The sequence below is a fragment of the Pollachius pollachius genome (genome assembly GCF_949987615.1).
Source record: "Pollachius pollachius genome assembly, chromosome: 15".
In the NCBI taxonomy this organism is placed as follows: Eukaryota; Metazoa; Chordata; class Actinopteri; order Gadiformes; family Gadidae; genus Pollachius; species Pollachius pollachius.
Genome location: NC_136948.1, coordinates 15,402,741 through 15,417,921, shown reverse-complemented (window position 1 = coordinate 15,417,921; position 15,181 = coordinate 15,402,741). Strand labels below are relative to the sequence as shown.

The 15,181-nt window shown below is 46.1% G+C and overlaps 1 protein-coding gene across 2 annotated transcripts in view; it reads left to right on the top strand.

Annotated features, from left to right (window-relative positions):
* Positions 1-600: 600 nt before the first annotated feature.
* prkd3 (protein kinase D3) overlaps positions 601-15,181 on the top strand; it is a 37,746-nt gene continuing 23,165 nt past the window's right edge. For both annotated transcript variants that reach the window (XM_079752163.1, XM_079752162.1), the window contains exons 1-2: positions 601-838; positions 1,135-1,808. In XM_079752163.1, the coding sequence (XP_079608289.1) occupies positions 1,515-1,808 (294 nt within the window). In that variant the 5' untranslated portion in view covers positions 601-838; positions 1,135-1,514. The remainder of the gene's footprint in view (positions 839-1,134; positions 1,809-15,181) is intronic.

Below are 15,181 nucleotides of genomic sequence, written 5' to 3'. Positions count from 1 at the left end.
ATAGTAGTTTGATCTATTGAGCAAAGGCTATTTATCCTAAAAGAAACAGAATGTAACTTATTTTCGGCAAACAAAATCAATTTAATCGTTTTTTTATTTTTGTCGCATCAGAACGTGTATCTGCAAACTGTTACATGGAAAGCTACGTGTTGTAGTCTTATTATATCCAACGTGGAACTGCAGTACGGTGTCCAGAAGAAATGTCCCTACGGGTTCATCAAAGTATATATTATCTATCTTATCTTAAATAAAGAGTGTCATCGCAGTATCACAGAATGTCGGTTCAGACAAAAAAAGAGTTTGGAAAAGGGACTTTTTTTAACGCCTCATGATTTCATATATCGTAGCTTCAACCGAGTTTTGAGTACCGTACCATAAGTTCAAATAACGGAAAAGGAAGGGGCATGCGCGTTGATCCCATGTCCGTCAGAGGCGCCATAGCTGTTCAGAGACTGTAGTTCACAAATTCCTATCCCCATACAGAAACCCTGCTATGAGAAGGTAATAAAAACTCCAAGCCCCAGGGACCATATCGGCTCATTTTCTCGTGAAACGGGGGGAGTAGAGTCACAGCTGGAGCGATAATAAGATGCGCATGAATTTACTATCTGGCAATAGCGGAATAAAGATAAGAGAAACTTTCATAAAGCGGACGTTTCAGTAGGTTATTGGGCGTAGTCACAGACAAACTAGATTCGTAACAGTGAACGGCGCTTAACTAGTGCGGCTTACAAAAGTTGATTGAACTTTACGCTCGGCGTTCCACAGTTGATGGAGTTGCTAAGTTTCTGTGCTTCACTTACAATGGATAGGAAAGCAGCCTTTGCTCATTGTGAAGGTAACGTATCATTCGCAATTGTATAACTATTGATTCAAGATCCATAGGCTTTAAGTAAATATGCATTTAAACAGTAAAAGCATATGCCAACTAGTAGTATTCGCTGATTGTATAACTTGTTTTGCTGGCATTCTGGGTCTTGGTTATGTTCTGCCAGCAATCCAGTCGCAAGTGGGAGGGGTCCAGATGTTCAGAAGCCAGATGTTGGAGTTTTCTATTGCCTCTTTTCTATCAAAATGTTTAACATTTATTTTGGAAACTTATAACCTCATTGCAACAACTCTGTTTCTGTTTAGTGGCAGGTTTCCTGTGGTCGGAGTGGTTTACTGACTTCAGCAAGGAGAAGAAAGGTCTGTGGTCATGAAGTTTTCAAGCTCAGTTGCTGAAGTCTGGGAATCGATGAGAACTATCCCATTCACCTGCGTGCATTAAGGTGGGCGGTCAAGCATTTGCAAGAGAACTCCATCATTACTTCATGCGAAAACACCCCAAACAATGTCAGTTTAGACACACAGGGCTCCTACCTGTTTCCTTTTCTTTGAAATGAGGAGAGTACACAGAAGCGGCGGTGCTTAGGGGGGCACAAGCCCAGAACTCAGGAACACAAAAACAACCCTCTTTTGTTTGAATTATTTTGTTGCACCCACCGGCCCCCGTCGGAGGAGGAAAAACCCCAATGTCTACCTCCTCCCCCGCGTCCTTACCTCGAGCCTACGTCCACTCACTCCATCCGCACCACCCGTCCTCGCCGCCCACCCCGTCTCCGTCGCCCAGCCCGCCGGGGCCACTCTACAGCCGGCTCTCCAACGGCAGCCACAGCGCCTCCAGCCCCACCAACTCCCGGGGCTCTTTCCATGGCGTGTCCTTCCTGCTCCAGATCGGACTCACCAGGGAGACGGTCAGCCTGGAGGTGGGGGACGTGTCGCTGTCCGCCGTCAAGGACCTGGTGTGCTCCATCGTCGACCAGAAGGTACCTTGAACAGTGGTTCGGGAGGCAGATGTTTGTGTGGTCGCTGTGTAGAGTCTCGGGGAGGTGGTTTTTGAAGGTGTTAATGGTGATAGGGGTAATGCTGTTTTAAGTGTGTCTTTATTTGTGTAGCATCATAAACTGCCCTCACCTCTGACCATGCACGACTTAGAACCAATTTTGTTTTTTCGTGCTATCTGACTTGAGGGCCGTTAGCGTGGAAAACGAAACAGTGTCCAACAAGAAATATTTGTTCTCGCGTGTGCGTGTCTTACATGTTCTTATATCATCTCTGTTGGCTACAAGGGTAGCATTTCCACTGTTATTTATCTGTTTTCAAAGCTCAGGCAGTTGGACTGAAGACAGTAGTGTCCTTCCAAACTTCTGCACACACACACTCCCATAAACACACACATGCACACACACACAAACACACACATGCATGCCTGCGCCCACAAACACGCACGCCTTCGCCCGCAAACACATAAACACGCTTGCAAACGCAGACACACACCAAAGCATTTTTCTTATATTTGTATGTCACATACGTGTGCCCTGCCTTTGTTTTGAGAGGCAGACATCTGGGTCTCGTGCCCACCGATTCAGACACCACAGAAGCATGCACAACGGCAGCGAGCCTACTGCTCCAGTTACCGTGCGCAGCCTAGAAGCGCCAGTTGTTTACACTGTGGTGTGCCGGAGCTGGACCCATGATGGGAGCAGACACACACCAGCGGACACAAACACACACGCACACGCACACACACACACACACACACACACACACACACACACACACAGGGAGCTTTTAACGCGCAAACACATACAACACACACACACCAGCACACCCAGAACTACTCAGCGGTTTGGGCTCTGCCGTACTCATCCCTGATGTAATCTCGGGCTTGTTTTCCATGACAATGCGAGCCCTGTTGTAATGGCACTGGATTAATGGCCCCTAGCATATGGAAAGGCTTTGAACTCTGAGAACAGGCTGTATCAATCAAGTGTGACTGCCAAGTATCATTTGGTGGAGAGCGGGAGTCTGAACTGCACCCAGCAGGCTCTAATGTGCTCCTTCGTGTGCGCTCGACGTGAAGACTCTTTTGGGGGAAGGTCGTGAACATGGGATCTGTGTGTGTGTGTGTGTTTCAGAAGTTAATATTGACATACTTTAAGTAGAAAGTCCTGGATTCCTTCTACCCATCTTCACAAGCAAGGACGGATGACAGGATGAGGATTGAAAATGCTTATGATGGTACGCTCTTCGCTGCCCTTTAATGGTCTAATGGTTTTGTCCCCATAAAGCTTCTATCCTGATCCAAACAGGCCGGGTAGGAAATAGAAATTATGTTGATGGAGGTGCATTTTGTCCTTTGATGACAACGTTTCATTGGGGCTAGTCAATCTTGAATGAGAAAAGCTTTTCTCGAATTTTTAAACACTATGTATTCCTGTGAGTGTAAAAATTTTTCTTGTTTCAATGCAAGTGGAACCAATATAAAAACAAACTTAACTTGAAGTTTAAAGCAGTTTATGCCTATCAGGTAATAATGAAAAGCAGTTACTTACTTTGCTGTAGACCTACAGTAATCTACGTTGTAGATACAACTGCATACATTGTAAATGTGTCTACACTGTAGATACAGTTATATACACTACTTTGGAGCCATGTTTCCAATTACATATTGTGATACATTTGAATAACAAAATTCAATTTTGAAAGTGTATTTTGTGATTTGTTTCTTGTTGACCTATCCTCACATGATCAAAACGACTTTCCAATACTATATTGTGATGTTGTTTTCTCATAGTACACAGAAATGCATTTCTCACACTGAGCTCGTCTGGTGGAATCAGATTAACGTTTCCTGTTTCATATTTTAGGGAAATTACGCCTTTTGTGTGTTCAGCCCACTTTCGTGCCATTTCATCACCTTGCAATCATAATAATGATGATTAGAGATTGATGATGAAATCTCTAATCACTCCAGAGATTAAACATGGCACTCTCATCATCCACTAAAACCTCAAATATCGCCTATTGAACTATCAGTTAAACTGAACGTTGTTCACAAAGGCTTTGCAGCAACCGGCCAAGGATAGCGAGCTGGCCGTCCCATCTGCCCTTGTGTCATTTGGTTCCATGTTGGCCCAAGTTGACATTCCTGAGGAGCCGGGTAATGTTGTTGTTCTTTATGAGATCTGCTGATTCTCACTAGCTCGTTCCGAGCGGCCCCGCGGAGCAGAACATCTCATCACCGCTCATATTTGAATGGGACCCGTAATGTATTGGCATGGTCGCAAGAATGTGTTTCCAGAATCTGTTTCGGCGGCATGAATTTTTTTACAGGAAAGGAGTGGGACTGGGAAATATGGTGCTTTGAAGAGTCTTTGTACTTAAGAGAGTCATTAGTGCGTGGCTTCCATGTTGTATGTCGCATTATGTGTTTGTTATCTCCAGTGAAATAATGTCTGGGCTATTCTGTTTGGTATGTGTAGAAGAGTGTTGTGCTTATTGTACAGCACAACCCTGGGTAACCAACAGTCAAGTAGTATCTGCATTTCAAATTGTGACCCCAGACACGTAATACATATACAATCCCATTCATGTCATTTTTACTATCTCATACATTTCCTCTACTCTCTATCCTCACCAAAGCTAACTTATGTTGTGCAGGGCCTTAGAGAGAGAGTTATCTTGAGGATCTGCCCATATGGCTTTGATATCAATGGAAAATATGACTGTGAGCCTTCAGCACAATCTGGCTCACTCCGGCCTATGTTTTGATTCAGAAATATGCATGACAACAGTATGTTTAAAAACACAAAGTCCATCTAGGCCAACTTCTCCACCTAAAGGTCTGTAACTTGCACTCATCTAGGGACTGATATCGGGGAGTAACTTGAATGGACTCCCCTGTCATGCCTGCATTTCCTCAGCTCAGAGATGGTTAAGTTCACTAAGTGACTCACCATTTGCTCATGTTGCACAGGCGCTTTCTTGTGTTTGTGTCTGTCTACCACAAGGCCTTTTGCTGAGTCAGCCATAGTGGTGTATTGTATTTAGCTGTACACGTGACACAGAGTCAGTAGGTAAACTACAAGAAATGGGCTCCCCCTACTTGATGTTATTACAATTGCTATAGTTAATAGTTGTCTTCTTGGAGATGCCTTCTGACCCTTTTTTCCCTGTATGCTACTTATAATTTGGGCTGACTTTAGGATATGATTGGGGTTATTATGTCCCAATTGGGTATGTTTATTCTCTTATTCAGCCATTTCATCAGTTGGCCTATCTGGTCATACATCTGGTAAAAATTGGAACCTTCTACCTTCTCGTTTAGAGAGGCTTGTTAGAGCCACATAAACTTATAATGTGGGCCTTGGAAGCGTGCCATTATTCTATAGCAGATGTACTTTAGTTACGCTAGGGTGGCGCTACAATATACAGATGCTCGCATGCGGTCTCTTAAACTGTACATAACCTTTCGACGCTTTGCGATTGACATTTCATCTCTTGGCTGAACCCCTCAGTTTTGAATCTGCCTCATTGTTTGACGTGGAGACATGCAGTGCGTTTATAATGGCCGCGCATTGTATAGATTTTCTCCGGCTCATTCCTCTTCCTGCTAACGATGCGACCGCATGAGTTGGCCCGCGTCCAAGGCGTAGAATAACATTCTGTGCTCCGAGCTGATGGGCGCTCGGACTTGACCACTCGGTTGTGGTTTGGAGTGCTTTCACCAATTTTAAGCAGCAACGCCGCTTAGATGGGGCAACATGATCGGGGCCCTGATAGATTTAGGCTCAGTCACTCAGAGTGTCACCACTTGGCACAAGGACGTCCACCCAGAGCCAGACTCCTTGGGGACTGTGGGAAAAGAGCAGCGGAGCCAGCCATCGGGACACAGGGGCCCACCCAGAGGGGCAGCAGTAGGGCGAGATCTGGCCCAGTGATGGCCTGCGGATGGCCCCATACGTCGCCGCCTGGCATTAGTCTAGCTAGAGCACAGGCAGGCTCTGTTTCTCCAGTGGGGAGCCTCACTGCTGTGTCTGGTTTCTGGGTCTGATGAATGGTGCGAGATAAACAGCCATAGATTCTACTTGTTGAACGTTTCCTGTTTGGTGTCGCCCAAGTTCTCCTGTGTAGCCAAGCGAGAGAGCAGTGACGGGACAAAAGTTCACGACTCTCCAAGACCGACTCCCAGCTAGCCTGCCAGTCGGGCTCAGATAGAGAGACAACCAGGCCGCCAACATTCCTCCTCAGACAGGCATTTTTACAGGGTGATGCGACCAATGCCAAGACGGGGTGGGAATGGACTTAGATGAAATTAAGATATTTTAAACAATAAACATTTGTCATTGTAATACTGAACATCTGCCAAATCCTAAAGGATGCTGTCATGACAATAGGATGCTCGACATCGTCTCGCTTCCTATGTGTTTATGGCAGCGTCACCATCGTATTGTAGTGTGGTATCCTGGTAGCTGTTATGAGCAGGATAACAATGCCATTTGGTTGTGACGGTTGGAAAACCTCACAATGTTAAGCAAGTGTTGGAATGCTAAACGGAAAGTTTACAAAATGTACATCGGCCTTTGAGTTAACACCCGCTCACGTTGTCAGGAGGGAAGATGAAGCTCCAGGAGGAAAGACATTTTAAGCCCTTCTGGCATAAGCAATGGAAAGAAAACATTAAACTTTTGCCTCCAAACGTATTTTGCATGACCATTTTTATGCAGGCCCCACTGTCCCAGTATTCCTGCATTTTCGATGCAGCTGGAAATACTGGACTGTGTAAGATGGCTGTTGCGGCCGCAGATTTTTCCTACTGGTTTTGTTAGTGCAGGAACTGCCGGTCTCTAGTTGAGGGCTGTACAGCTGGCTCTGTAATTAGACAGACAAAGGCCTTTTTGAAACTGAAACGCTCCACACTCAGATTTGGACAACATGAAACAGGCGAGCATTGTGAAAACAAAAAAAGATTTGGATTGTTTTAAGCACCTGAGCGATATCCACCAGGGCATAATGCAGCAAACCACTTGGCATAATGTTTGCTCAGCATTCCTGTATTGAGATTAGTCCGATTTATCTGTAATTAGGACGTATCAGGTTGTTCTAGTGTGATGCGTTTTTTTTCTAAAGAATAATCCGCCTTGAATCTCATGATCTTTACGCATAAGGTTTACACAGTGGGGCGAACTATACATAAATGGAAGAAACTAAAGACGTACAATTGAGGGAGTATAAGTCTCATTCACCACAAGTGAAATGTAGAGGACATAAATCACCATCTCTCAACCCCCCCCCCCTCTCCCTCTGGACAGTATATACCCAACATCTGCGTGATCCTATGGCGCTGGCAGCGATATATCATCCCAGAGGGCCCCAGCAGCCTAGGGCCCAATGTGTGAGATACAAGGGGCCAGTTTTTCCTGGAAAGTACATTACATACAGTTAAAAAAAAAAAAATCCCTGTTCTGCCCTGAGACAAAGTAGTCCAGTCATGTCGTCCTTTCAGCTCGCTAGCTTAAGTTCTTCCTCTTTTTAAGTGGTGAACAAATTGTACCAAACGAAAAATGTGAAAGGATGGATACAAAAAGGCCTCAAAGAAACGCGACTTGACGGGGAATATCTGTAAGTATCATGCCTCTGAGCGAGCGAGAGAGAGAGGGAGCGAGTGCGATTGTGAGGCCAAGAGAGAGAGAGAGAGAGAGAGAGAGAGAGAGAGAGAGAGAGAGAGAGAGAGAGAGAGAGAGAGAGAGAGAGAGAGAGAGAGAGAGAGAGAGAGAGAGAGAGAGAGAGAGAGAGAGAGAGAGAGCTAAGTGAACTAAGTAATTTCTACCATCTGTAGTCCACATTTCAAAGCCTCGTTCTCCTTCAAATGTGGAACGGCAAGGCGGAACACAGGGCCCAGCCACAGAAGTAAGAGAGAATGATAGAGCGAAGGAGCGTGGCCCTTTCCATGGAAAGAAGCACAAAGGAGCAAAGGAGCTACGGCTATATTGGCAGTTGTTTGGCACCGACCCTTGCCGTGTGCAAATCTTGCTGTGAGTTTTGTGCAATCTTCCCTTATAGAATGATTACAGATATGACGAGTCGATCAGTCCAATCTCTACTATTGCCTGTTGAATCGTGTTTGATTATATTGGAGTGGAGAGCCACCAGTAGTTCAAAGCCATTTGATAAATGGAGCAGACCCGTCTGAGTCCTTACCAAAGCCGCCCATGTGAGTGGGTGATTAAGGAGTAATTCCTGAGCGATCACAATAACACCCATTCATAAATGTGTCACAACGCTGTGAAATGTTTGACCAAGAGAGGATGTGTTGTTTCCCATTAATTTACACATTAATGGCCCCTACTTCCTTTTCTACCTAAACAGGGATTCCACCTTTGCTCGAGGACTACTTCAGCACACTTGAAGGATTTCAGCTGTGAGAGCTGCTGATGAGGAACTCTTTTTTTTACAGACTTGGCTCAGCCATACTTATTTAATATATGGTTTCTGCTTGATTTGTATGTGGATGTATAATTATAGTTAAAATCTGGATTGTGAAAAAGATGTTTGCATCTTAACAACAAAACAAGACATAAAAAAACAAATAAACTAAATGTTTATCTAAAATGCATAAATTAGCTTACCAAACAAAGGGAACCATTATAGCAGACCTAAAGTATGAAACATAAATGAATATGTTTAAAATCAAGTAAGGCTGTTATGGCCGGGGTCTGATCGATCCCCATAATAAAAGGGTTTTAAGGTCTTTTCTTTGGTCGTATTTTTCTTTGCACTCTTTTGCTTTTCCTGTCTGTGGGCTTGGTGAGTGATCTGCCACACTGATAGCCTGGAGTCAGAGGAAGTGCACAAAAAGCATTGATATGGTTTTGGGAAACAAACTCGAGTTATAATTGAGGCGGGGGGGGGGGGGGGGCGGTGGGGTCCTTTTGAAAGGGTTTCAAATTGGCAGTTTAATAATACCACAGGCTTAATGATAACCTCACTCTGTTCCGTTTGTGGTGCTTGCCCATTTCTGAGCCGCACGGGGCACCAGCCAGCATGACCCCACTTTGTCGCCATGCCCCGGACTCTGCCATACACTCCGTGAAGTGAGTTCCCCTCCTTCGACCTTCCCTGGTCTCACGTTCCCTCTACCCCTTCTCGCCAATCTTCCGTGGTCAGAGGAGCAGGAGGAGCCCAGAGCCCAGTTCAGACCGTTCGAATGCCTGCTCTGGCCAATGCATTTACCATTAATGCTTCACCCTGGAATCATCAAGTCAAAGAAGTGGCTGCAGCCTAGCAGAATGGGTTGCATTTCAACTTTAATGCCAATTAATTCGAACAAAGGATGCAATGTTCATCGATGATGTGTTTTACGAGGTGGTCGTTAAGTCAAAGCGTATACTCCAACAAGGCCTTTTGCTACGTGTTGCATCTGAAATGATGAACTTTGATGTAAAAAGCTCATCACTGTAAACCAATGGCCCTTCACCAGCACCAGCAAGCCCTGCGGAGCCCCTGGCCCCGTCTATGGAGCTGCAAGCAGCAGCAGCAGCAGCCTCAGAGCCATTTCCTCCCCGCCTTATGAACTCCTGTTCTGCCGGAACAGAGAAAGTGCACTCCCTATTAACCTCCCACTATTATGAATTCCCAACCCCCACCCGCTTTTTATGTGCTAATTATTTCAGGGAGGAGGGGGTTGGGGGTAGTGGGGGTGGTGGTAGCGAGGTCACAGCGGTGGCGGCGGTCCCCAAGGGTGCTCCGGGCCCCTGGTGGGAGATGTGAGAACACATGTTGCAGGAAGGCCCTCGAGGTGGAGAGCTATCCCTCTCCACAACCCCACCCGGCTGTTACTCATCAGCTGTGTGCAAGTGTCTGGCAGAGAGTGTGTCAGCTCGCACTGCTGTCTTCCTGAGAGAGGCCTTAGATCCTGTAACTCAGCCTTCCTCTCTTCCTCTTCTTCCTCCTCCTCCTCCTCCTCCTCCCCTCCCCTCTGCCTGTCTGGGCCCGGAAGACCCTGCTATCCATGAGTCATACACACGCACAGACATACGAACACAGCAAAACACATCCTCTTCATTACACACACACACACACACACACACACACACACACACACACACACACACACTAGCGCACTTACTCGTTCACAAATGCACAAAGACAGCCAGACAGACAGACAGTACACACAAAAGGGAGATGATTTGTGGAGAATGGAGCCATTACTGAAGGCTGCTTTGGCTTCATCGTCTCAGAGCTCTGTTAGCAGGACAACGTGGCTATCAACCAGAAGTGACCTCATCTCCATTATCTTCACATCGCTGCGTATTGCCAAGTGACCACAGAAGTATAGATCTTCTGCAGTAAAACAAACCAAAGGGTCTGGAGAAATAATTGTGGATTTCTTTCTTTCCAGAGGGGGGTCAGGGGGATTGGAAGCGGAGCTCTGTCTAAATCCAGGAAGTGGGCTCAGGTTAGTGTTTGGCTGACAACCCATCTGCTATTGCGATTTGATTGAAACTCTGCAAGCCGTCGACGTAGCTCCGCAAGTATGTCCCGACTACTGAGACGCGGGCCGTCTCTGACAGGTGTACGAGTCTGGCCGCGTGACGGCACCGGCCAGGCCTGCGGTATGGACCGGAGCCCGGTCTAGTGAGCCGTGGCGGTTAGCATTCAAGACCCCACCTCGTCTGGGAACGCCGACCAGCCCCGAGTCTGCACGGTGGAGGTCACACACGGTGACTTAATTCACACGGTGGCTTCACTTACACACGTGCCTGCCGCTTCTCCCCGTAGGACACCAGCAGCAGCCGACACATTATTGCATCGGCTGCTCACATGTTATATAACTCACATGTTATATAACATGTGAGTTCCTGGCTCGGTTACAGGCCTCTGCTTTCCTGCTCTCCCTCTCACCTCGCCACTGGACCAGGGCGGGACCCGGGCCTGCGCCGCGCTGTTCACACTTCTCTGTGAGATAGGCGAGACGGACGGAGGAGGTGGGGATTAGAACAGCAACCCGAGAGGTGAACAAGCAGTACGCTGCCCTGTTGCACGACCCCTCGCCCCTGGCTAGACATAGACAATTGGTCTGGGGCAGTTTCGAGGACATCAACGCTTTGATTAGTGCACAATACAATTATTTAGTAACACATTACACTATCGTGACTATAAGGCTATTATAATAATCATATTAGTCCCCTAAACAAAATGGTCAAATATACATTTACCAGACACTTCTATCCAAAGCCACTTCTAACAATCAACACGACTATCACCAAGGCCACTTATAACAAGTCATACACACCGACTATTATCCAAATTGACTTGAGTCAACCACGCAAGGCGACAGCCTAACCTCACTTCTACATGTGGAGCCGGGGTTCCAACTAGCAACCTTGCGCTTACAAGTCACTCCGCTCTCCCTCCTGAGCTAAGCTGACCCTGCTAACCAACCGTACGTTACAGTCGTACTCGCCCTACTATCATGTCTGCAGTCAAAGCAGACGTTGACCTCTGTGTGTGGATGTGGGGCTGTGTGTTTGTGTGCAGGCAGAGTTATTAGGAATAAGGAAGAGAGGCTGGGCCGGTTTCTGTCCAGGTGCAGCCTGAACAGCTGGGTCCTCGGTGTCTTGTGAAAGATAGATAAGCGCTTGTGCGATCCAGAGGGAGGAGGCTCATCCTACCTATGCAGTGCCAGGGAGGAAAATTGTTTTTGTGATGAGTTTGAAGCCTGGTCAGGGATTGTTTATTTCTATATGTATTCCATGCAGCTCTATGTACAGCATGTAGGAACTTACCCTCCGTCTTACAAGGCATACAGTCTGTAATGGAGATGCAGTTAGGAGCCCTACCTTCTCATTTGTTCTCCTCTTTCTGACTGGTTGATCTGAACTACATTTATATTAGTTTCAAATATGCTGAAATTAATGTCTCAGAACTTTAATCAGCAATGTTTTAAACTCAAACACGCACCGTTTAGGTGTTAACCGTTTCCTTCCCCATTGTTTTCCAAAGTGCACCCCTTGCATTCTGTGAGGATACAGTAGCTGTTACACAGTAAGTTTAAATGAATGCATGCAGGAATTAATTCAAAATGACGCATACGGGTTCCTCAGGCTTATCTGAATGAGGAGGGGACCACTCCTCCTCTTCTCCCCTTTCCCTCACATAGCTTTCTCTCTCGCTCTCTCTCAGTGGCTCTCTTGGCGTGGTCACCAAGGGCTCGCCGGCCATAGCTGTGTTGGTCTCGCTCCCTCTCACAGTGGAAGAAGGGGGTTGTCGCGTCAAAACACCCAGAAGATGAGATTATAAATGTCTGTACATTAGGGATGTTTATACTCGTTTATTTATACCTGGGATTAGACGTGAATGTAAAGGAGGACTGGTGTTGGGTAGGTACTGCAGGGCTCACAGGATCTCTCGCTCTCTCTGTCTCGCGCTTTGCCTCCAGCTGTAGCTGTATGTTTTTCTTGGCTCGCGCCTGAAAACGGAGGAGCAAATAGTTTTCTGCCCTGGCGTGCTGTAAGACGGAGCCTGGCCCACGGGGGCCCCGCGAGGCCCCGGTTTCCACCCCACTGCCTGCAGGGCGGAAGGAAAGACACATGCTATGTTGGATGGCTGACTCATCTGGTCACCGGTTGGTTCGATCTACACTGTGTTAGGTGTGTGGTGAGGACGTGAGACAATCTCAGTCTGTCCCTAATGGGAAACAATGTTAGGGTTCATGTCCACTCTAGTTTGCGGGCGCGGCCTGCAAACTTGGTAGTACCTGCACGTTCAGCCTACTCTGCTGTGTGGTATCATATCATTGTCGTTATGCTGCAAAGGGCGGAATGGCTTACTGGATCAACAATGATTTGCTCAACGCTTTTGTGTTGTGGTAAAAAGTTCTTTGTTTTTGTTGGGGTGTTCAATGCTCGCTAAACTAGCAAATCAACTACTTTGTGTATGAAATTGATTTGACACTACAGAGAAAACTTTTTAAACATTTTATTTGTTTTCAAAATTTCCACAAAAAAAAAGCTCTAATTGTAAACGAAGACTGTGGAAAAACCAAATGTTTTGGCTCTCCGTAATCCCTGAATTTGGTAGTTAGCATCTCAGCTTGTGTTTCTTCCACTCAAGCCGTGTGGAAAAACTTCTGCTTCATATTGTATTAATAATATGTAATGAAAACAAATACAATTCCAGTGTTGACTTAACTAAATGAACACAGTTTTTCACGCAGTGTTTGATGTGACTTGGAAGAAACTAATTGCGCCGCTTTCCCTTGTGAAAGGTTCGTGTGAGCGCATAATTGGATTTTCCGATGCATGCGTTGAGAGTAGGAAACGCAGTACACTTCCCTCTGATGTGGGCACTGAAAAGCACCTCACAGTCAAACAATGGTTTTGTGGTGATTTGGACATCAAACGCCACTTTGCTATTTGTTTAGCACTCTCCGTGGCGTGCTGGCACCCAGTGGCTTCATGACTTCACTGTTCTGCTACATCACATGATGAGTCATGGCAGCACCGTCGGTGAGGCTTAGAGAGTAGATAGCATCAGGCTGGAACACGCAGGCCACATTTGTCTATGAGACATGCGTACGTGTATGGCCCTACAAGCCTCATTGTATTTTTCCTCCTTTTCGTTCTTCTTTCTACATTGTGTTCTTGCTTTGTAGTTTAAGAAATGGACTCCAGTGTCGTGTCCAAAACCTTTTTTGCATGGCTAAAAAAACGCCAAAGTTACATTGTTTTTTTTTTTATGCTGAACTTTTCTTCGCTGTCCAAAGATATAAAAACAGCTCTGTGGCTGACTTGATGTGTACTCGACAACAATATATTGTATATCGCATTATAAGTTGGATATTTAATTTAAGCAGTGATGTAGATGCCGTTCACTGAGCAGGCAACAACAAAAAAAATCCTAACAAATCAAAGGAGAAATATGTTTGTGAGGGCAGCAAGTAGCAGGAAACCAGAGAATGTGCTCTAGGGAAGCTTTAAAGAAACCAAAGGGGCACCAGAATGCTGCGGCTCTTGTTCACAGGGTCAGAAGAGCAGTGAGTTCTAACTCTTGGCACTGATAAACAATCGCATGCATATCGATCAATGGCTTCATTTATCTGCCGGATAAAAGCACCTTGTCTGGAGAGCTGGTCTTGTGATGGCCGTCCGCTCCTACCCTATGGCTGGCTGGCTGACGATGCTATGGCCCCCTGCGGCTAGCATACCGCGGATGTTACCTTGAATCGAATTTACCCACTTTTTCCAAATGGTGGTCAGTGATTGATGATTGTTCTGGTTCATTAGTCTGTATGAATGAGTGATGTTTTTAGCTGGGACCGTAGCGCTGATGTAGCATTTGTAGACGTTTGGCCTCATATGTCCTTTCAGACTGTCTGCTGGTACGTGCACACATACACAAAAATGGAGCTTCTACATTGAGGGAATTTAGCAGCAATTTTACCCAAAGCGACTTACAACCATTCATACAAGGCACAGTCAATCATACAAGCATTACAGAAAATCATCTACAGCGGAGTCAACCCTGCGAGGCGACAGCCAGCTCGCCGGGAGCAGGCAGGGTTAGGTGTCTTGCTCAGGGATACCCCGACAATCAACTAGGATGAGCCAGGGATCGAACTGGCAACCTTCCGATTGATAGTTGAAGCCTCTTCACCGCCTGAGCTAAGTTGACCTGACTTGCACAAACACACACATGTTCACACATGCTCAATAAATGTCGAGTCACATTGCATTGCGTGAGTGAGTAATGTAGCATTAAAGCGCTGTTTTCATCTGTATAAGGCCCTTCATTGTGTGATTGAGTGCTGGAAGGTATCGGTTTCATGTTGTGCTGGATCGAGCAGAATGTTTAGAACGAGCACACGCTCAGCCCACTGAACGTGAAGGATTAAGTCATATTGCTACATAGATGTCCATCAGTGATTAATGACTCCGGGAATTCCACAATTTATCTTGCTGCCTTACAGTTTTCCAGTTCAGCGGATGATAGCAAATTCACACGGCAAAACAACTTGATTTCTCTGAGCGAGGGGGGACCCTGCACGCCCGCTTATTAAAACCAGATCCTTCTTTCTAGGTTTTCAGGCAGCAAGGTTTTGGTTCGTAATGGAAAAAAGAAAAGGAAAAAAAGAGGTCCAAACATCCATATTTCAAAACTGTCAGACTCTCTGCCCCCCGCCTCCCCCTTCCTTTACCCACTGCTCTGCTAGTCCTTGTGTTGCACGTCCTCGCTCTCTCTCTCTTTTCTTATAACAGGATTTAGCATATCAATGGCAGATTAGTTCGTTTAACAAAAGCTTACTCCTGCAAAGCCCCTTTCCACTTGTCTTTCCAGGCTGACTTGTGGACCTCAC